The sequence below is a fragment of the Gopherus evgoodei genome, chromosome 9 (assembly GCF_007399415.2).
Source record: "Gopherus evgoodei ecotype Sinaloan lineage chromosome 9, rGopEvg1_v1.p, whole genome shotgun sequence".
In the NCBI taxonomy this organism is placed as follows: Eukaryota; Metazoa; Chordata; order Testudines; family Testudinidae; genus Gopherus; species Gopherus evgoodei.
In genome coordinates, this window is record NC_044330.1 from 58,424,535 (window position 1) to 58,447,877 (window position 23,343).

Consider the following 23,343-nt stretch of genomic DNA (forward strand, 5'->3'; position numbering starts at 1 on the left):
TATATGGCTCAGAAGGGATCCTTGCCCTTAATATCCCACAGTTGCATGGAAACAGCCACCCTCATTTCCCGTTATCCCTCTCAAAAATGTTGGCAGCTGTAAGCTGAAATGTGGTACCTGGTGTAGTAGGAAGAGAGTCTGAGATGTAAGTCCTTGTATCAGAGGCCTGGTATGAGGCAGGACTGGTTCACAGAATCTGGCAAGGAATGCTGGTCACAGAGTACTCACATGAACACATCCCAATATCAAGTGGTACCTGAACATCCCGATACCAAGGATGGTACAAATACTTTCCCCAAGGATAAATGGAATCCAGTGATCCCTCCTAAAAGATAAGGTCAGGCTGACAGTATGTAATAGAGATGTTCTAATCGAACCTATATGTAGAAGGATGAGTGATAACTAGCCATGTCAGGGGGCAGTAACTACAGTAACTATGTCAGAGGGGCAGTACTAACTTGTTTCTATCAGGGTATAAAGATGTATCTCAGAGGGAGTATCTTTGTCTGGCCACAGGAGGAACAGAAAGTCACACCGTTCACTGAGCTGGTCCATGGTTATGGGCATACATTTATTAGCGGTCTGGTAGAGTCTGTGGGATACTAGCATCATGCTTCGTAGACAATAAACCTGGCTGGGTGCCTTCGTCTCTTAATGGATCTTGTGGTCATTGGTCAGTTCGCTTGAGGTCTGCTGTGCTGGGGTGGCACACGGAACACGCACATGCAGCCAAACATCTATCAACATCTAACCACACCTGGAAGGGCATGCAAACTTTCCCCAGACCCTTATGTCATCATAAGTGAAGAGACATGGCAGCCTTTGAAATGCTCTCAATCAGAGTTGTCTCTTCCACCTCCTTTCACCATGATAATTGCCAGTCTAACTGTCTCATGAACTCCTAGGTCCCCAACATAAAACAGAAACTTCTGAAGGAAAATGCGCTTTTAATTAAAATGTTTCAGTTTAACAGAGATATCTTTTACTATCTGTGAGAACACAGACATATTAGTCCTTCCTCATCTCCTCACTTCACCCTGCCAGGCTGTTCCCCCATGATGAGTTACTGCTTTATCAGTTTATTTCTAATCCATTGATTAGCAGTAGGAATAAAAGAGCCACCTGAGTGGCCAAGTTCTGTTCTCCACAGGAGCAGGTGCATAATAGACAGTGCATTCCCTTCAAAGAATTCACAGCTGAATGTAGGACCTGCTCCCTGGCAGGAGAAGTCATAGGAAGAATGCACTGTCAACACAAACAAGAGTAACCAGTGCAGGTATTATAAGGACGATCATAAAAGAGTTTGAGGAATACTTAAAAGTAGTATTCTAGTTCCTTCAGTACCAACAAATCCTCTGAAACATCAGGTATTGGCCAGTCGGAGGCAAGGTACCAGCCAAGGTATCAAGGATCTAATGTGGTACAGTAAATGTTATATTCCTGCCTTTGAGAGATACCAATAACAGCCTTGTCTGGCAACCTCCTTTCCTGGAAAGACACTGATTTGAAACAAAAATTTTCCTAATTTCCATGAGTCCTGGAAAGCCTGTCTCCTTCATGGGGAAGTCAGAGCGAAGATCTTTAATGCTCATAACTATGTGCATGTAGAGTGTGTGTGTGTGCGCATCACAGATTCTACAATTCTGATGCTCAGAAAGGTGGGACTGGCCAGATGTGACAAAATGACGCATGCACGCTAACTCTTCCTCTGAATGCACACACATCCTGTGCACTAGACCAACTACCTCCTGACTGCACACACACATTCTAAGATTGGCACCCTTAAGACATACATATACCCTCCTATGCATAAATGTAGGCATTCTCACACAGCCTCCTATGTGCAAATACAGGTATCCCAGGAACACATACATGTCTTCCTAATCCCTCACAGAGTGCTCCTGAATGCAAACTCCTACTCTCATTCCTCTGTGCTAGCCCAGGCACACCTGTGCACAATTACAGCTGCTCCCCTGGACACAAATACAGCTGAATACATTAACACTCCCCCTCCCCCCAAGACCCAAATGCACAGTCCCCAAACCCAGAGTTTTAACTTCTCAGTAGAACAAGTGAGCATTTAAAAGTTTCCCAACTTAAGCAGCGATATTACTTGCCACATTCCGATGTCCTAAAGGAATGAACATGTAATAACAGCTGCAGTTCTCCCAGCACAGGACAGCCAGTTCTTCAGGAATGGGAAGAGTCTAAAGGTCTGATTCTCCATTGCCCTGCACCTTCTGCAGCCATTTACATCAAACCAAGGCAGGTGTAAAATATTACTGTTCTGACTGGACAGCTTGTCACACCCAAAAATTACACACCACGTACAGGGCAGGGGAGAATCACGCCCCGGGAATGTTTCTTTCAAGATCTCTCCTCTCAGTTCCCAGTCCTGATCCCTGATCTCTAAGTGACTCTGTTCTGTTCCAGCTGAGCCACAGACTGCTTCAGATCTTCCACTATTATGTCCACATCCTCCTTGGTGGTGTCCCGCCCCACACTGAGCCGCAGGGCATTCCGAGCCACTTCACAGGGAATCCCACAGCTGAGCAGTATAGAGGAGGGCCTGGAAAACAACACAATGAAAGCAGGGTTTAACACTTTAAACATCAAGGAAACACATTCCTCCCCTGTAAAATTCACTATGATAATGAAAACAAGTATAATTGTCTGAGCAGTAGCAATCCCGTCCTCCAAGCAGATTATAGACTCATAGACTTTTAAGGTCAGAAGGGACCATGATGATCATCTAGTCTGGCCTCCTGCACAATGCAGGCCACAGAATCTCACCCATCCACTCCTGTAATAAACCCCTAACCTATGTCTGAGTTACTGAAGTCCTCAAATTGTGGTTTGAAGACCTCAAGCTGCAGAGAATCCTCCAGCAAGTGACCCATGCCCCATGTTGCAGAGGAAGGAGAAAAACCTCCAGGGCCTCTGCTAATCTGCCCTGGAGGAAAATTTCTTCCCGATCCCAAATATGGTGATCAGTTAAACCCTGAGCATGTGGGCAAGACTCACCAGCCAGACACCCAGGAAAGAATTCTCTGTAGTAACTCAGATCCCACCCAATCTAACATCCCATCACAGACCACTGGGCATACTTACCTGCTGATAATCAAAGATCAATTGCCAAATTAATTGCCAAAATTAAGCTATCCCATCATACCATCCGCTCCATAAACTTATCAAGCTTAGTCTTGAAGCCAGATATGTCTTTTGCCCCCACTACTCCCCTTGGAAGGCTGTTCCAGAACTTCACTCCTCTGATGGTTAGAACCTTCCTCTAACTTCAAGTTTAAACTAATTTCAGGTCTATACATTCTCCCCCTCATTCTGGCTGAAAGGCACTGGATTCTTCTAGGAGTTGGTCAATGCTGTTCAATCTAATCAGCTGGAGGTGTCAAGACAGTGATGTGATATACTTGCCCTTGCCTCTGCCCACTGGAGCTAAACATGCTGATTCCACAGTACTTTTGGCCTGCAGTATTTCAGCCAGCCAGGAGTAAGCCAGTGACCCATGCCACAAACTGGGATCAAATTCATCTTCCACATGGCAGTCTACAGCACTAAAAATAAATATACTCGGGGTACTCGACCTCTATGATTCTATTAAAACACAAGGTTTCTTGCTCAAATTTTGGGCTCTGAAACAATCTGGACTCTTTTAGCCTCATGGCTCAGCTGGTCTTCAGGTGCCCTATCTTTCCAGTCTGATGGCTCTCATTCTGACCCTGCAAATGCTGAGCTCCTCAGGTCAGCTTCTCTGCTTTCCACGTGCTCTCTGCATACCATCTGTGATGTGGCAGGAGAGCGAATCACCACCTGAGCACCTCACTGCCCTGTCTATTCAGTGAGAAACTACCCAATGTCACACTAAGCCCTGTTACTCAGTAACTCATTTGTGTTCACTGTACATCCTCAACCTACTCCTGGGGGTTACTCAGGACCATGTGGAAAGCATTAATCTTCTTGTGTGATCCCAAAGGAGCTGTTTGAAGGAGCAATTGTTTATGAGAAACTATTTCATAAAGGTGCAAGCTCAGTCCCCTTCAACTTGACCTCTCTCTTCCCAGGAGGATGACTCAGTATCACAACATGGATTGCTTACTGGTCACCCTTCTCCGAATGGCATGCGGCACCAACGCTGGCGAGTAGATTCTTGCAGTGGGATAGCACCATCCGCCCTGCAGAAAAGACAAAGCACAGGCCCTGCTCAGCACAGGATACTTACCAAGCTGAATGACAGCACAGGGACCCTTCTTTAAACCTCCCATACACAAATGACCAATCTACACTTCAAATAACCCTTTCAGCACAACCTCTGAGCAATGTTCTAGCAGGGTCATTTTCCTCTCTGCTCAGGGTAAGAGGTCCAGGGCCTGGCCCTGGCTCTGGCAGGCCTGACATGCTTGTGAACAGATGAGGGGACTCTGATGATTCAGCCCTGTGCCTGGCATCCTCCCGCAAGATCAATGAGCCGCTGCTCTCAGGCTTGTGCAGGTCTTCTGGCATCCTGCTCCATGGTTGAAGTGGCCATGCAATACGTCTTCTTCAGAGTCTGATAGCACAAGAGGAGAAGCAGCGGGCTAGAGGGAAGGGGAATTGGGGGCCCAGACAGAGATGTAAAGGATGACCGTGGCTAGGATATAAGAGAGATACCTTGCAGCCCTGGCCCCCAAATAGAAAAGTTACAAGTGTTGCAGAGCCGCTTGGCACCTAGAAATCGACTGTTAAAGTGGAGTCTCTGCTTTCCAAACGAAGCCTGGAAAATAAAATAAACATTAACAGCTCCATGAATGCAAACTGCTCTGCCCTGGGTAGGATGCGGCTGGGCAGGAGGAACACACCGTAAAGCCCCTATAAGCCTTCATCCCCATGTACCACTAGGGCTTTGGGGAGACCTCCTGGGGACTTGACACGTACACAGCCCAGGCTGATTGGTGATTTGAACACTGAGCTGGCAGGCTGGGACAGACAAACTCTAGACTGTTTCTGGGGAATTCACCACTGTGCCATGGCCACTTTCCTCTGGCTATACTGGTACAAGGGGGCTCCAAGGCCCCCACAGGAAATAAACCAGTGTAGGAGTCACCCTAAGGAAGCTGCAGACCTTGCTTTGCTGACTCTAACTCAGGGCCATTGCAAGAGGCCCTGCTGCAGGGAGAGTTCCAGGGTGGGTGAGTAGCATGTTGAGGAAGAGACCTGGCCAATCCTGCCTCCCCATGATTCCTGCACCCCGTCAGAGGGCCCTAAGTGCCAATGCAGAAGGACTACAAGTTAGGGGCATCAGGGGCAAAACAGCATCTAGCATCTCTGAATAGTGGGGATGCACACCACCGAATCAGGAGGAGTCATGGCCACAAACAGAAAGCCAGTGAGAAGGGTTGCCTCTTCCTTCTACAAGAAAGCTGGGGAGGGCCAGTGTTGGCTGAGGAGCTGAGCAATCTGAAAGGGGGGGAGTTCCATTTCACCCCCTTTTTTATCTATTATCTAGGTCAGAGGTGGCAAACTATGGCCCGCGGGCGATATCCGGCCCACAGGACCGTCCTGCCCGGCCCCTGAGCTCCCAGCCGGGAAGGCTAGTGCCTGGCCTCTCCCCAGCTATTCCCCCTCCTCCACAGTGCCAGGCTGCCAGCGCTCTAGCCTTCCGCTCCTGCCAGGCAGTGCAGCTGGCGTGGCTGGGTGGCAGGGCTGCGAGCTCCTGCCGCTCTGAGCAGCATAGTAAGGGGGTGGGGAGTGGGGGGGCTGGATGGGGCAGAGGTTCTGGGGAGGTGTCAGGGGGTGGGGAGCAAGGGATGGATAAGTGGCGAGGGGTCCCAGAGGGCAGTCAGGGGATAGGGAAAGGGGGCAGTTGGATGGGGTGGAAGTTCTGGGGAGGTAAGGGGGGCAGGCAGGGGACAGGGAGCAGGGGGGTTGGATAGGGGGTGAGGTCCTGGGGGGTGGTTAGGGGTGGGGGTCCCAGGAGGGGGTGGTCAGGGAACAAGGAGCAGGGGGGTAGGATGGGTAGGGGATTCTGAGGGGGGCAATCAGGGGGCAGGAAGTGGGAGGCGGCGGAGGCCAGGTTGTTTGGGGAGGCCCAGCCTTCCCTACCCAGCCCTCCATCCAGTTTCAGAACTCCGAAGTGGCCCTCGGGCCAAAAAGTTTGTCCACCCCTGATCTAGGAACTTATCTGGCCCATGTAGTGTGTGACCACCTACCCTTCTTCCCTCTATCCTTCTCAGTCCATTTTCTCCTCCCTCTTCCTTCATGATCCCATATGCACTCCTCTGCTCAGCTTGCTACATCTCAACTACTTCCTCCCCGCCATTTCAGTGCCCACTGATGGTGTTTGCTGTGTGTCTCCCTGCCAGATGCTTTTGTCACAGTCCTTCCAAATTGCTGGTGCTCTTGAAAAACACATTCTTTTCTCCTCCTCCTCTAAGAAGCTTGCTGTACAGACTGCCCAGAGATCAGGGACTCCAGCAGGAGCATAAATGTAATAGGAACGAGATATGCTCACTTCTAGCCTCTCCTCCAAGTAATCCCGAACCTCCTTCATGTGAGCCTCATAATCCTCACAGTTCTTGTTCACCAGCTCAGCGGCCTGAGTGCGGAAAAGAAAACAAATCGGATGCTATATTTCTCAGCAACTGTAACACAAGATCTGGTCACAATCATGTGAGAAGAACAATAATCCCCTGGAAATGTACCATAAAAACAGCCATACTGAATCAGACCAATGGTCCATCTAGCCCAGTATCCTGTCTTCCGACAGCGGCAAATGCCAGGTGCTTCAGAGGGAATGAACAGAACAGGCAATCATTGAGTGATCCATTTCCTGTCATCTACTCTCAGCTTCTGAGTCTAAGGGCTTGGCTACACTCGAAACTCCAAAGTGCTGCCGCGGGAGGGCTCCCACAGCAGCGCTTTGAAGTGCGAGTGTGGTCGCGGCGCCAGCGCTGGGAGAGAGCTCTCCCAGTGCTGCAGGTACTCCACCTCCCTGTGGAGCTGTGCTCCCAGCACTGGGGCAGTGTTTACACTGGCGCTTTGCAGTGCTGTAACTTGCTGGAAATACCTCGCCTGATGCATCCTAAAACTGCATTAGCTTTTTTAACAGCCATATCACATTGGCGGCTCATAGTCATCCTGTGATCAACCAATACTCCAAGGTCCTTCTCCTCCTCTGTTGCTTCCAATTGAGGTGTCCCCAATGTATATCTAAAATTCTTATTATTAATCTCTAAGTGCAGGATCTTGCACTTTTCACTATTAAATTTCATCCTATTACTATTACTCCAGTTTACAAGGTCATCCAGATCTTCCTGTATGATATCCCAGTCCTTCTCTGTGTTAGCAATACCCCCCAGCTTTGTGTCATCCGCAAACTTTATTAGCACATCCGCTTTTTGTGCCAAGGTCAGTAATAAAAGGTTTAAATAAGATTGGTCCCAAAACTGATCCTTGAGGAACTCCACTAGTAACCTCCTTCCAGCCTGACAATTAACCCTTCAGTACGACCCGTTGTAGTCTCCCCTTTAACCAGTTCCTTATCCACCTTTCAATTTTCATATTGATCCCCATCTTTTCCAATTTAACTAATAATTCCCCATGTGGAACCGTGTCAAATGCCTTACTGAAATCGAGGTAAATTAGATCTACTGCATTTCCTTTGTCTAAATAATCTGTCACCTTCTCAAAGAAGGAGATCAGGCTGGTTTGGCACGATCTACCTTTAGTAAAAGCATGTTGTAACTTGTCCCAATTACTATTGACCTCAATGTCCTTAACTACTTTCTCCTTCAAAATTTTTTCCAAGACCTTACATACTACAGATGTCAAACTACAGGCCTATAGTTACTCGGATCACTTTTTTTTCCCTTTCTTAAAGATAGGAACTATGTTAGCATTCTCCAGTCGTACGGTACAACCCCTGAGTTTACCGATTCATTAAAAATTCTCGCTAATGGGCTCGCAATTTCATGCGCCAGTTCCTTTAATATTCTTGGATGAAGATTATCTGGGCCCTCCGATTTGTCCCATTAAGCTGTTCAAGTTTGGCTTCTACCTCAGATGTGGTAATATCCACCTCCATATCCTCATTCTCATTTGTCATCCTTCCATTATCCCTAAGCTCCTCATTAGCCTTATTAAAGACTGAGGCAAAGTACTTATTTAGATATTGGGCCATGCCTAGGTTATCCTTAACCTCCATTCCATCCTTAGTGTTTAGCGGTCTCACTTCTTCTTTCTTTGTTTTCTTCTTATTTATATGGCTATAGAACCTTTTACTATTGGTTTTAATTCCCTTTGCAAGGTCCAACTCTACATGGCTTTTAGCCTTTCTCACTTTATCCCTGCATGTTCTGACCTCACTAAGGTATCTTTCCTTGCTAATCCCACCCTTCTTCCACTCCTTGTAGGCTTTCTGCTTTTTCTTAATCACCTCTCTGAGATGCTTGCTCATCCAGCTTGGTCTACAACTCCTGCCTATGGTTTTTTCCCCCTTTCTTGGGATGCAGGCTTCTGATAGTTTCTGCAGCTGCGACTTAAAGTAATTCCAGGCCTCCTCTGCATTTAGATCCACAAGTTCTTCAGTCCAATCCACTTCCCTAACTAATTTCCTTAATTCTTTAAAGTTAGCTCTTGAGAAGTCAAAAACCCTAGTCCCAGATCTATTTTTGTTTATCCTTCCATCTAGTTTGAACTGAATTAGCTCATGATCACTCGAACCAAGGTTGTCCCTACAACCATTTCTTCTATGAGGTCCTCACTACTCACCAAAACCAAATCTAAAATGGCATCCCCTCTTGTTGGTTCTTCAACTACTTGGTGAAGAAATCCATCTGCTATTACATCCAGAAAAATCTGAGCCCTATTATTCACACTAGCACTTGAATTCATGCTAGCACTTGAGGGTGGAAGGGCTTATACATGAACTAATTCCATCAAGATGGAATTTGCATTGGCCACTGTCGAAAGACAGGATACTGGGCTAGACAGACCTTTGGTCTAACCTAGTATGGCTGTTCTTATGTTCTTAAGGTGCCTAGCCCCCAATCCGGAGAAGGAAGCCACCTCAAGGGAGATGATGGTATCATCAGTGGAGCACAAATCCTAGTCTGGTGAAATGAAGCCCAAACTCCACATGCTCTGGGGCCTCACAGCATTTCTCCTCCAAGTGGCACTTTTAGAACCCAAGTACCAGCACATTTGTGTGGTGTGGGACCAGATTTCACAACAGCTCTGCATTCGGCATACTGAGCACTTCAAAAACCTGTCCCTTTATTTCGATGCCTAAACAGGAGCTAAGCTCCTTACAAACTCCTGGCCTTAGTCTGGCACATTTATAGGACAATTCGGTGCAGCGTTCAGATTCCTGGTGACTCGCCAAACCAGTGCTAGGCACTGTGCAGTTTGATCACCTGCTCTGAAGAATGCTTCCCGGATATCAAACTGTGCATGGGCTCTCAGCTTTCCCCACCCCGTCTCACAAGCTTGGTCTAGAGATCCACGGGGGGCGGGGAAGTCCCCTACCTCTAACTTTTCCTAATCAGAGCTCCGTACACCAGAAACCACTATGTACTTTTGGCCTCTTTATTAAAAAAAACTCTTCTTGGTGACACAGTTTTCAATGTGCTATTACTCACAAGTGAAAGCAACATGTAGCAGTCTTCCCCAAACCCTGGCTTGAGTGCTGGGGAACAGAACTGTACAGGTCACAGAAGGGGAAAGAAGGGGGAAGTAGAAGGAATAGCAGATCATGCTGTGCTTTATTACAGATCTTCCATGAATTACAGAGGCCATTTTTCAAGATCAAGACTACACTTCTAAAAATAACAATGCAGACATGGGAGGCACTGCTTGGGCATGTAGATAGCTTTGTAGGTATACACCCTAGGATTCAGGAGTGCAGGGCACTCTGCTTGCCTAAGCTGTACCTCAGCATCTACATTGCTGCTCATACCTGTGCTAGCTGGTCTGTACTCTAAGACTCATATCCACCACACAACCCTCTTTCTGTGAAATAAACACTTATCTCAACATCCTCAAAGCATTGTGCAGATTTAGTGGGGTGATTCCCATTACTGGCATGGGAAGTTGTTCAGCTAAATCTCCCAGAACCACTTTGAAAAATTTCCTTTGGCTAATAACAGAAAACAAGGGTTTACACTGTAGTCTTGTTTTGCTACAAGTTGACTTTTCTTTTTTGGTTAGGGTTTATTTTAAAGAGCTTGGTGCACAGCAGACAAGTTAGTTACTTATCCGTCAGGCACCATTAATGTTTGACTCACACTCCTTTTTCTCCCTTGATTCCTTCTGAACTCACCTTGCCAAGGCCAGCAATCATTGGCGTATTCTCTGTCCTGAAAGAGAAACATTTGTACAGAAATTATTTATTTCCATCTTCCCCAGGAAATCAATGGGTGCCGAGAGCCCCATTTTTAAAAGGCAGTAGCCTCACTTGCATACACAGGTAATGTGAGAACAACCGCAAGGCAACATATGGGGTAATTACCACAACAAACAACTGTGTGCACAAGTGGCCAGTTAGGTGCTTAACTCCCTATTTGTTCACAGCTGTGGTAAAGGAGACTGATATTTTTCAGTTAGTCAAGCGAATCGATGCTGCCTTTTCCTACATGGAAAACTCTACCTCTGGTTGCAAAAATCAGTGACTAGCTTGAAGCTGTCACTGATATGTCTGCAGATGGCTTTTAGGAATCCAGGAGAACTTCAAAATCATCTTCTCTTTGTGAATCCAAGGGAATTTGACATGTGGCTTACACAAAGTCAGTGATACTGTATTCAGAATGCATTTAGTCAAGAGCATAACAGACACCAATGTGTATATACCAGCAGCAGAGTTCTTCTCCCACATCTAGAAGAAACCTTACTACCCTTTGCACAGTTCTTACAGGAGAGACAGGCTGGGAATAAAATGAAATGTGTTCGATTATCAATCTAATTATACCCTACATCTGGCTGGCTGATCAGACTGTTCCTTCCAATGAGGAGAGACTTCGAACCACATAGACTTTTAGGGTACATCTACTGATGCAGTGGCATGTAGAGTACAGACACATGCCCAGCTAGCACAGGTATGAACAGCAATGTAGATGCTGGGGCACAGCTTAGGCAAGCAGAGTGCCCTACACTCCTGAATCCTAGGATGTATACCTACAAGATTATCTACACGCCCAAGCAGTGCCTCCCACGTCTGCATTGTTATATTTAGCAGTGTAGTGTCCCATTACCTCCCTGTTGCAGCGAAAGGCTCCAACAGCAGGAAAGGGCTCGGAGCCTTTTGTTTAAGCAGAGAAAGCCACCGGCAGCCCTCCGCCAGCACCTTTCCTCTCCACAGTGAAAGGCTCCAGCAGCAGGAAAAGGATCTGGGAGGGAAGAGGCAGTGGGGAAAGGCTCCGGCAGCTCCCCTTTCACGGCTCAGTGTAGGTACATACTGCCCTGAGTGTGGATGCAGCCTGCCTTTCATGCAGGATGTAGCTACATGTACCTGACATTTCGTCCTCTACTGGAAGGGATTAGAATTGCTCAGCTGAGCATCAGGCCCCACACAACTAACAAGTAACAGTTTCTCAGCTCAATGGGGCTAGAATCCAGGGGGTTCTGGGTTCTAGCCCCATTGGTGCTGTGAGGTGGAGCACAGTGATGGAATCCTGGATGGCCTTCAATGCTTACAATTTTGCGTTTAGTATTTATATGACACTTGACATCTTCAGTGCAATTAACAAACTAACTCATTTTTTCTCTAAGCATCTTACAACTTGTCACCCCAGAAAGACCAATGGAAGTGAGTACTCCAGAGCTTCTTACAGGGCACATTCACTAAATAGTACAGCCATCTGCTCACTTAGCCAGTCCTCTAAATGTACTGACCCAGTGAAAACTCTGCTCATCCATCCGGCCATCCACCTTACCCAGGACGGAAATTCCGCTCCTGTCCCCCTCCAAACAGCATGGGATGCAGAGGAGTGGTGACCCCAGGTCCTCGAACATACAGTGCTCCAATCCGTGGGGCATAGAACTGCAATGAAAACCACCACCTCTAAGAAAGGGAACTCAAGGAAACATCGTAATTCCCCCTCCTCACTTCACTTGGCACCTCTTGGAGAGGGTTTCTGGATTCTACCCATTCTGATCCTGATCCTTCTCATTTTCACTTTCCCAACAATTTATAATAATAATACTCAACATTTACTCTATACTCTATTCTTTTCCCATTCCAAGCAATTTATTCTCTCTCTCCAGTTAGTCCTCACAACAGCCCTGCACAGTCCTAATCAATTCCCTACTGTTCCAAACTCCAGTTCCTCCTTCTCTGTGGTTCTTTTGCCAACAGGATACCTCCAGAACAAGAATAAAGCCTTATCTCCATCTTCATCTTACTGATGGCCTAGGACCATGGAACCCTCTCATCTTTTGTACCATCTTGCTCTGAGGATAGCTGTGCAGACACAAGTCTGTCATAGGATTGCAGAGTGTTTAAGAAAAGTAAAGTACTGTATAACTGGCTGTCCATTGTCCATGTCCTCACATCATTGTACCACCTGTGTGCACACATTGTATATATACACATGCACAAACACAGCTGGGTACAGTAAAGACTATCTCCAGAGTGCCATCTAGTGAGAAGCTTTAATACTTGAACAAAAGTCTAATGCACTAAATCCTCCAAAGTAGAAAGAGAGACTGGCTGGACTGTCTTATTCCGTCTCTCTCTGTGCCACAGGGAGATGAGGATGCTCTGTATGTGAGCCATACACAAGTAGATCAACCCAAATCCTGAGTTATTACCTTAACATGAGAAGAACATTCACCCACATGTCTCGTTTGGAGTCAGAAAAGCAGAAAGCGAGAGGACAGCACTTGGATTCCCAAAGCCCCTGAACACAATACTGGTTGGGGTAACATGTTCTAGCCCTGATGCAGGCTTCTCTGAAGGATGGTTTTTGTCCTCCAGACTTATACTAAGAAAGTTGGCTTTTCCTTTCCCTTTTGCAAAAAATTAGAAAACCGCTTTCTATCAGCAGCCATTCTTTGGCCAGACCTAAGGCAGAGAATACAAAGAATTCTACTCAGAAGATGCAATAATTCAGAAGAGAAGATTCTTGTATTGAAAGGTGATTTAAATATATGGTCAGCTCCAGTGTGACATGAAGAGAGAAATCGAAGGAGAATAGAGGCATACCTTGTGTCCCACAATGGTGAGGTAATCCACTCCCAGATCCTGCCCATCCACTCGCCCTTTTCCTATCATCTGGGCTGCGTCTGTGTGCATCAAAATCCTGGGCAGCCCTAATGCCATTCTGTTCTGATTCAGGATCTGAATCTGCTGGCTGAGCTCTGAGATGGGCTGGCAGGAGAGAACACTCTCAGGTGATTGGGGTCTCAAACTCTTCACACTGTGTAACACATCTTGTTAGAATGTCTCATGAACACCTCCCCTCTCATTTGTGACTGCCTCCCTTCCTATTCACTATCCTGCTGGCCACCTTCCCTCCATTCGCTATTACATAACATCCCCCTAAAGAAAGACCTTGCATGGAAAAGTGACCTTAAATACTTTTGTAATAAAAGACTCATAGAAATGTAGGACTGGAAGGAACCTCAAGATGTTATCTAGTCCATCCCCTGGCTGAGCCAGGATTAAGTATTTCTAAACCAACCCGGACAGGTGTTTGTCTAACGTGAAGTGTAGCCAGTGGAGGAGAAGCCAGCAGCAAGTGACCAGCTAAATCTTTGAAGGCCACCAAAAAATGCTCAAGATACCACAATCTGGGAACCACTGTTTTAGGCTGACAGACAGAAGGGGAGAAAAGGTGCAAAAAAGAAGACAGGGACATGAGAATGGGGTAACAATGAGGGAGAAAATAAAAGAGAGATAGGGAAAGAGAGACCAGGACAAAAAAATCAGGCAGAGGAAGCACCTCAGTGCACAGAAGATGCCAAAATAACAAATGTTAAACAGAGTATGTAGCACAGATTTGATCCCCCTTCCCTCCAATCCATGGTAAATAAAACCCAGGGTCCAACTAACCATGATTACCCCAGTCTCATTATTGGCCAGCATGATGGAAACCAGGCACGTGGTTGGACGGATTGCTGCAATGGCATCATCAACTTCCACTTGCCCAGTGATCTTGGACACTGGGACAAAGGTGGCTTCTGCATGGCAAGACACGAGTAATTAGATTCATCATACAGACTAATACCTCATAGACAACAAGAACTTAGAGTATAATCTAGCAGCTGGCTTGATAAAACTGTGGTTGCATATTGCGTAGGGCAGGTGAATGTCAGAAACTACTCAAGGTCTTGTCATATCTTGAGGAAGGAGACACTTGACTAGATGTGAGGATAATGCCCCAGCTTTTAAGCAATGGGTGAAATACACATGCTAGAACACCAGCTAGCGGCCACATGAGGAATGTCCTTGCAGACGTGGTGGCTGCTTGCCTTCCTGATCATACGCAGTGGATGCAGGATAGAAAGGACAAAGATAAAAGAGGGCAAGAGGCCCAGACTGTTGAGCTAAAGCCTTCAGAGCTGCCACTAAAATAGTGCATTTACTGACCAGGGAAAGCAACACTTGGTCAGGTCAGAGGGTGAGGGAGAGTGCAATGCACCCTTCACTGAGGGCTGGAGAAAACAGCACAAAACATTGGACTTTTCCACTGTAGTTTAAAAAAGAGAAAATTACCTTGGTGCTACCATCAGCACCTCAAACTCTGTGTTCCCTTCAGGACCTTGATCACAATCATTTGACAAAGTAACTACAGTGATTACGCTGGTTGAGATTGCTTTGCAAGCACCCCATTCAGAACCTTCCATTTCATGAACTGGGAAAAGTGCAGTGTGCAAAGAAAGGAGACTTGTATTTATTATTTTGAAACAAAAGCGCCTGTGAAAAGCAGCTCAGAGGGCCTTTAGATGGGGAGTATATATCAATGACACTCCCCTGCAACCCCCTGCAATCCAAACGTACTCACCTGCCATGTGCTCTTTCACAAGGTGCTCCAATGGCAAACGGACCGAGTCATGTTCCACATTAGATGTAATGAAATGAGGAGTGGCCCCAGCCGCCCTTTTGTGATCCTCACCAGGCCCATCCTGTCCCAGCACCCGACTCTCTCTAAAATGCCTTAGTGCCGTGTGGATAACTAAATTATTTGCCTGCAGAGAGGTAAGAGGGAGACTGCCAGAGCAGGGTATAACAAAAGGTATAACCTAATCCCTTACTTTCAATTTCTCATTTATCTGCATGCAAGTAACAGCTTAAAATGCTTTTTGTGAAAACATAACCGTTAGGGCAGATTGAAAATGTCAATAGGAAATGAACTCCTCTAACAGGTCCTTTAACCAGGGGTGTTGGATCATCTTCAGACCGTGAGAGGAGGAGTCATTTGTGCTCATCATCTCTGGGTAACAGTTTTCACACGCTGAATATCGGGACTGTCCCTAGAAAAATTGGGACATCTGGTCACTCCAGAACAGGAGTCGGCAACCTCTGGCATGCGGCTCACCAGGGCAGGCACCCTGGTGCGCCAGGCCAGTTTGTTTACCTGCTGCATCTGCAGGTTCGGCCGATCGCCACTCCCACTGGCTATGGTTCGCTGCTCCAGGTCAATGGGGGCGGCGGGAAGCCACGGCCAGCACAACCCTTGGCCCGTGCTGCTTCCCGCAGCCCCCATTGGCCTGGAGCGGCAAACCGTGGCCATTGGCAGCTGTGATCAGCTGAACCTGCGGATGCGGCAGGTAAACAAACTGGCTCAGCCAGCCAGAGTACTTACCCGGGCAAGCCGTGTACCAGAGGTTGCCGAGTCCTGTTCTGGAGTGACCAGATGTCCTGATTTTCTATGTTAAACTGTATTACGGAACCATTATTGTGCACCAGCACTTTCTACATGGATCAATTAATGAGCATTTTAGTGCACTTAAGAAAGTATGCCACTCCCCACCCCTCTGCAGGATGCATCACCACATGTAGAGGAGCCGTTACTCTCTATTCTCTCAAACACCACAATATAAGCACTCGTCCTGTTCAGGGAGGATGAGGCTGGGATTCATGCACTCACCTCTGTGCCCCCTGAGGTGAAAATGATATCCTGGGGCCTTCCTCCCACCATCCGGGCCAGGCTCTCCCGAGCTTTATTTATGATCTCCTTGGCCTTTTTACCTGCAGGATCAATGTATGCAGTTGATCAAGTTGTGTCTATTACATATTTACAGCAGAAAACTGTAGAAAGGACACAACACTGGATGTTTATTCCTGTACTAGAGGTTCGTTTAAAAGGTATTTACGTATTTCCACAGATGTTTGATTTAATGTATGAGGTGGATTCTTGTCCATATTTATTTGATTTTCCTCTCTGTAAGATTAAAAGGTCAAGAAGTAATAAAGTGTTTAGAAGAGAGTGTCCTTGGGGTGACAGTGATAGCAAACAAAAATCACTTTCATACAGATGACATAAATGATTCCCAGTCATAAACACAGGAAATCCCCATCATTTGCAGTTAGAACCTGCACTCAGCAAGAAAGGATTGTCTCCTGAAATTGCATGTACTTCTTTCTGCAGACATATTCCTTTCATACATGCACCTGCCTATGTATCCATCATGGGACTTATGAGGAAGTTCTTCCCTCAACCCTGTGCAAGTTCAGTGCAGTTGCTCAACAGCTGAAAATATAAATAAACTAAAATAGATCACAGTTTCAAACAGAATGAGTTAGCAGACAGAGCAGGGAGAGAAACGACAAAGGAGGTATCTAGAATGTATCAGAGTCAGAGTCAGCTAGCACAGTAGGTGAAATTGTTTCCCTGGGAGTCTTCTTGAAAGTTGGTTTGGTTTTTTTCAGCTGCAGTTTAAATGTCCTCCAGAACTTAATATTTCTCACTAAGGGGTGTCCTAACAGCACCAACACTGAACACCCAGACAGAGGCTGTAACTCTCTGATTAGCCAATCTGAAAGAGTAAGAAAGTTTCCTTTTATTTAGAAGTTTATTTTTATTAATTTCACTGGGTCATGAACTCTGTAGCTAGGGGTCAAGATTTTCAAAAGTGGATGCCTAAAGTTTAGACTCTGAAGTCCATATTAAGGCACCTACATAAGTGGCCTGACTTTTAATAGTGCTGAGCATCAACGAGACTTGCTGAAAGCACTGTTCTTTCTTTGTTTTTTGAGAGTCAGGATGTTTATTTAGATAACCAAATATAGATTTAGGAGCTTATCTTTAGGCACTCATTTTTGAAAATCCTGGACTTTTGAAGTGAGCTTTTTTTTTTTAAATGACTCTCTTTTCTATTGTTCATGAAGACTGTCAAAAACTTTAATTTTTATATGAAACTCATCATTCTTGGCCTCAGTTCAAGGTGAAATTCTCTCTAGGGTGATTGAATTCAATCAGCTCTGCCATTTTTCCATTTAGAGGAGTGGGTTAAATTACTCTGCACCAGCTTTTTAAAAAATGTCCAGCCTTTATTACTAATTATTAGTATGATTATTATTTGCATTGTATTAGCATCTAGGGTCTCCATTGTGCTAGGCAGTTCCCACCCTGAAAAGTTTACATTCTAAGTTTTTTTTGGCAAATAACTAAAAAATGGCAGAACATTTACATTTGGCATGGCTCCAATTAGAGTTGGTCAGAAACTTTTCAACAATAGATTTTTTTGTCAGAAAATGCTGATTTATCAAAACTGAAACCTATCGTGGAAGCATATCAATTGTGACAGGAAGGTTTCTCAGGTCCAGGATGGAATTTCTGATGAAAGCCAGAGAGAGAGAACCAACCCACCCCAGACAGCCAATACTGTTTAGGGTACTTATCAGGGTTGTGGCAGACCCTGTGTCAAATCCCTGCTTTGGAGGCTTTTCGCTATTCTGGCTATTCTCTCCTCTGTTTTTGTCCCGCCACAAAAAAATTAGAACAGTCTTGGTTTCATTCTGCACTGGAAAGTAAGCAAATATCGAGACGTTGAAATTTTTCACAAAATGGAATTCTTGTCTTCCAGATGTCCCTAGCTGTAAGCTTCAATGTAGCATGTACCACTAGCAAGATGTGAACATAAATCTTACATACATAAGAATGCATTCAAATTCACATCTGCATATGCTCAGATTTGTAACTATGAATTTGCTACAATAATAGGCTTTAATCCTGCAAACATTTGCACATGAGTAGTCTCAAAGAGGTTTCCGGTTAGTCACAGGCGCCAACTTTTGTTGGTGCCAGTGGGTGCTCGCATCTCCCCGCCCCCAGCCCCACCCCAGTTCCACCCCCTCCCTCCTCAAATCCCCACCTCAGCCCTGCCTCCTCTCCCAAGTGCACCGCATTCCCCCTCCTCCTCTCTCCCTCCCTTGCCGCGTGAAGTTTTGTGATACGAGGCTGGGAGGGAGAGGGGAGAAGCAGGACATGGTGGCGCGCTCAGGGGAGGAGGTGAGGTGGGCTGGGGGGGTCGGGTGGGGAGCTGCCGGTGGGTGCTAAGCATCCACCAATTTCTCCCTGTGGGTGCTCCTGCCCCGGATCACCCACAGAGTCAGTGCCTATGAGGCTAGTGGAATGTTCTACTCATAATGATCAGGACTGCCTGTGAACCCAACTCCCCCACTCCATCCTGAGATTACCTCTTTCCCTTCCTTCAAGCTGCTCTTACCTGCTGTGTAAGAACTGCTGGGGTTACCCCAGGCCTCATGCATGGCCTCTGTTACAGTTTGGATCACCTCTGGTGCCATTGGGGTGGTTGCATTGTAATCCATGTAAACCTTGCTGTAGGTAAGGAAGCAGAGAGAGAGATAGAATAGGAGAGGAGGAAGAGAGTCAGCTGTCAGCAGGATCAAACAATGAATGTTACCACTCCATCAGAGAGCACAGCTCTTCTTTACACTAAAATAGTGCTTTAACCAGGCTTCATGTGGAGCAAGCATTACTCTCCTCCCCTCTCAAATAAGATCATAGCACTAGAGCATAATGATCACCTCCCCCCCCTCCAAAAAAAACCTGAGAGATCCCAGCCCTGATCATCATCATGTCAGAAGAGATCACACCTGGATCTTAAGTCAGACATTTTGAGCTGAGTCTTAATCATGACCTGCACGAATATCTAGGCCTAAGACCTGTTACTGTTCTTATGAATTTTAAGAATAGATTTCCCAGCAACTCACAAAAAATTTCAACCTGCTAAGTTTTATAAAAATGCTCTCTCTCTCCCCCTACCCCTCCAACCCAGGAAAAACAGAGAAGCCACTCACTCACCTTTCCACTGACTTATTTTCTTCCCCATCACACTCCTTATCCACAGCACTTTTTCTCCCATCTTTTGTTAGCACCATTTTTTTCCACTTGGTCCCCCTCCATTCTGCAGAACTCTATATACAATATCAGTATGAACAGTAAAAGTTTAAGCTTGACAAACACACACGCGAGTTTCCTGATCATATTATGATTTCTACATAAAACACGAGTGTCTACAGTTTGTATCATTCTTCCCTAAACATTTTTTAGTTTCTAGGCGAACTTACAGTAATCACTGAATTCTTGACGAGATGCTGAAATGCTGAATGGTGACTCTCTCTAGTAACCTAGTAAACGTATTTCTACAGTAACACTTCTGCCTACTATTTATGCCTCTCCTTTCCAGTGAAGTGTTAATAAAAGGGTTCAGAGGTCTGTTTATACTTTGCACATGATGTGTATATTCAGGAATGCTCTAGTAGAAAGGACTGGGAGGTTTTTATCAGGAAACCTCTCTTTTCCCTCTCATTCTACAACTCTCCTATATCATCTGTGAAAATATGCTCACCTCCTAAAGTGGCTGTGATTCTTTCCCACGATTCTTTGAGACCTTCTACCAAACTCTTTGATTCACTGATTCTTCACTCTGTAGCAGCCTTGTCTGTGGTGTAGGGCAGCGCAATACCTACTTGCGCACCAGAGTTCAACCAAAACAAGGATGTCTGCTCATTCTATACAGAAGGCTAAACTACATTTTTAAGGATTCTCTGTAAGCCAAGTCTGCACAACAAGGGCCATACACTGCTCTGTCTACAGCAGAGTTCTCACCAATAACAACTGGAAGCTTGTACCAAGATTAGAATCGAATATGAGTCTTATGTACTTCTGATTCTAGTTAGTAAAGTTACCGTTGCATTCACCATCACTCAGTAGGAAAATACGACAGCAGTGACCCTAAAAGTATCTGGTATACCTGTTCTTCGTTTATCAGGCTACTCACTTGTCTACAATTTCTTGATGCAGGCAATTGCAGTGACTGTGCAAATTAAGCATGCAATTGCACACCTACAAAGTTTTAAAATCTGGCTGCTAAAGGGGCATCAGTCTTAAGAGTTAAAATGCCACTGAGTTGACTGGGACAGTTCACACCTCTCAGAGCTTTGATTCAGGCTGCCTGCAGATTCCAAGATCACTTTGAGAACTGTTACACTTCGTTCATGTTTGGCAAGTTCTGTTCATAACCAATAAGGACCAGAAGTTTTTTCTTTAAAACATGAAAGCTTCCTTTCTGCAGCAGCTGAATCTGACCCAAGACCAGTTAAACACTTCAAGGGACAAATCCGAAAGAGATATCAGAGAGTGAGTGATCCTGGGTTTTTTAAAATAAGAGAATAGTCTGGCCACCATAATATCATGGGCTCACTGAGGTGTACTTGGATATAAAAAAGAGAAATGGCAGTATTAAGACAGGAAGTGATTAAAGCAAAATGAGTGAGGATATGAATGCTCACTAAGCATACAGTTAAGAGTACCAAATACTTTCACTTGTCATCTAAGACAATATATAAAAACTTCATTTCCAGAAGTGAAAGGCTAAAGTTTTAGCACGATTCTTTGTTGTCCACAGAGATTACATAATCGTGTTGCAAACAGAACAAGGAATGGAAGAGTCATTTCCATTCTCGGAAGTGATCTGATTCATAAACAAAAAATCTTCCAACTTTGATTTTTGCCTGGCCATTTTTAAAAAACAGTGTGATAAACGACTATGTGTAGGACCCTACCAAATTCACAGTCCATTTTGGTCAATTTCACAGTTATAGGATTTTTTAAATAGTACATTTCATGATTTCAGCTATTTAAATCTGAAATTTCGTAGTGTTCTAATTGTAGGGGTCCTGACTAGGGTTGCCAACTTCCTCTATTGGCACAAAACTGAACACCTTCCTGCTACTTCCCTGAGGCCCCACTCCCTGCTCACTACATTCCCCATCCTTTGGTGGCTCACTCTCCCTCACCCTCACTCACTTTCACTGGGCTGCGGCAGAGGGGTGGGGTGCGAGAGGCTGTGAGGACTCTAAATGGGGGTGCAGGCTCTGGAATGGGGCCAGAAATGAGGGATTCAAGTGCAGGAGGGCAGGGAGTTGGGGTGTTGGAGGGGGTGAGGGCTGCGGCTGGGGATGTGGACTTTAAGGTGGGGTTGGGAATGGGGATGAGGAGTTTGGGATGCAGGAAGGGGCTCCAGGCTGAGGGGTGGGGCCAAGGGATTCAGAATGTGGGAGTGGGCTGTGGGTTCAGGCAGGTGGTTGGGATGTGGGAGGGCTCTGGGGTGGGGCAGGCGGTTGGGGTGCAGGGGGAGTGAGGGCTCTGGGCTGGAGATGTGGGCTCTGGGGTGGGGTGGGGATGAGGGGTTTGGGGTGCAGGAGGGGGCTCCGGGTTGGGGGGGGCTCAGGGCTGGGTCAGTGGCTTGGGCTTACCTCAGGCAGCTCCCAGTCAGTGGAGCAGCAGGGCTAAGGCAGGCTAGTCCCTGTCTGTCCTGGTTCTGTGCTGCGCACCAGAAGAGACCAGCAGGTCAGTCTCCTAGGTGGGGGAGGAAGGGGCAGGAGGTTCTGTGGCGCGCACTGCTCTTGTTCGCAGGTACTGCCCCCTCCCCCCCCAGCTCCCATTGGCCAGTTCCCAGCCAATGAGACCCTGGAGCCAGTGCTCAGAGTGGGAGCAGCACGTGGAGCCCCTTGACTTCCCCGTCTAGAAGCTGGATCTGCTGGCCACTTCTTGGGCGCAGCATGGTGCCCCAGGACAGGTAGGGCCTAGCCTGTCTTAGTGTCGCAGCACCGCTGACCAGACTTTTAACAGCCTGGTCAGAGGTGCTGACCAGGGTCCCTTTATGACTGGGTTTTCCGCTCGAAAACCAGACACCTGGTCATCCTAGTCCTGACCCAAAAATAAGTTGGAGGGGGAGGTGGGGGTTTTGTAGGGGAATTGTGGTACTGCTACCCTTACTTCTGTGCTGCTGCTGGTGGCAGCGCTGTCTTCAGAGCTGGGCAGCTGGAGAGCGGTGGCTCCTCGCAGTTTTAATTGCACTGTTAAACAATAATACAATACCAATTTAAATTTATTATAAATATTTGTGGATGTTTTTCTATATTTTCAAATATACTGATTTCAATTACAAAATGCACAGTGCTCACTTTATATTATTATTTTATTACAAACATTTGCACTGTAAAAAAAGATAAAAAGTAGTATTTTTCAATTCACCTGATATAAGTATTATAGTGAAATTTTTTATGTAAAAAAATGAAACTTACAAATGCAAGTTTTTTGTTTGTTTTTAACATAACTGCACTCAAAAACAAAACATTGGAAAACTTTGTAGCCTAAAAGTCCAGTCAGTCTATTTCTTGTTCAGCCAATCACTAAACAAACAAGTTTATATACATTTACAGGAAATAACACTGCCTGCTTCTGATTTACAATGTCATCTGAAAATGAGAACAGTTCACATGGCACTTCTGCCCAGCAGCTGCAGCAGCACCATAGGAGGCTGAGCCTCCTCTGGCCTATTATATCCGCCGCCCATGCCCCTTCATGCTTCGACCACCATTCTAGAGGACATGATTCCATGCTGATAACAATCCAAAGCAGTGTGGACTTCCGCACCTTCATTTTCATCCTCTGAGTCAGATGCCACCAACAGAAGGTTGATTTTCTTTTTTGATGATTTGGGTTCTTTATTTTCTGCATTGGAGTGTTGCTCTTTTAAGACTTCTGACAATATATTCCACACCTCGTCTCTCTCAGATTTTGGAAGGCACTTTAGATTCTTAAACCTTAATACTATTTCTTTTATTTTTTTACAGTGCAAATATTTGTAATAAAAAATAATAGTATAAAGAGAGCACTGTACACTTTGTATTCCATGTTGTAATTGAAATCAATATATCTGAAAATGTAGTAAAACATCCAAAATATTTATAATAAACTTACCTTGGTATTCTATTATTGTTTAACAGTGCAATTAAAGCAGCAATTAATTGTAACTATTTTTTTAATCTTGCGATTGTGGTCATTTCTTTCAGTCGTTTGACAGCCCTGATCAGACGAG

The 23,343-nt window shown here is 45.7% G+C and overlaps 1 protein-coding gene across 1 annotated transcript; it reads right to left on the reverse strand.

Moving 5' to 3' along the window:
* Nucleotides 1-552: 552 nt before the first annotated feature.
* Nucleotides 553-19,372, reverse strand: SCLY (selenocysteine lyase). The gene is given in 13 exon segments (XM_030574704.1): nt 553-2,569; nt 4,115-4,190; nt 4,666-4,768; nt 6,506-6,589; nt 10,313-10,349; nt 11,922-12,028; nt 13,193-13,357; nt 14,042-14,169; nt 14,994-15,177; nt 16,080-16,180; nt 18,661-18,773; nt 19,260-19,339; nt 19,341-19,372. Coding segments are annotated over 13 exon segments (1,359 nt in total). The 5' UTR covers nt 19,362-19,372; the 3' UTR covers nt 553-2,409.
* Nucleotides 19,373-23,343: the final 3,971 nt, after the last annotated feature.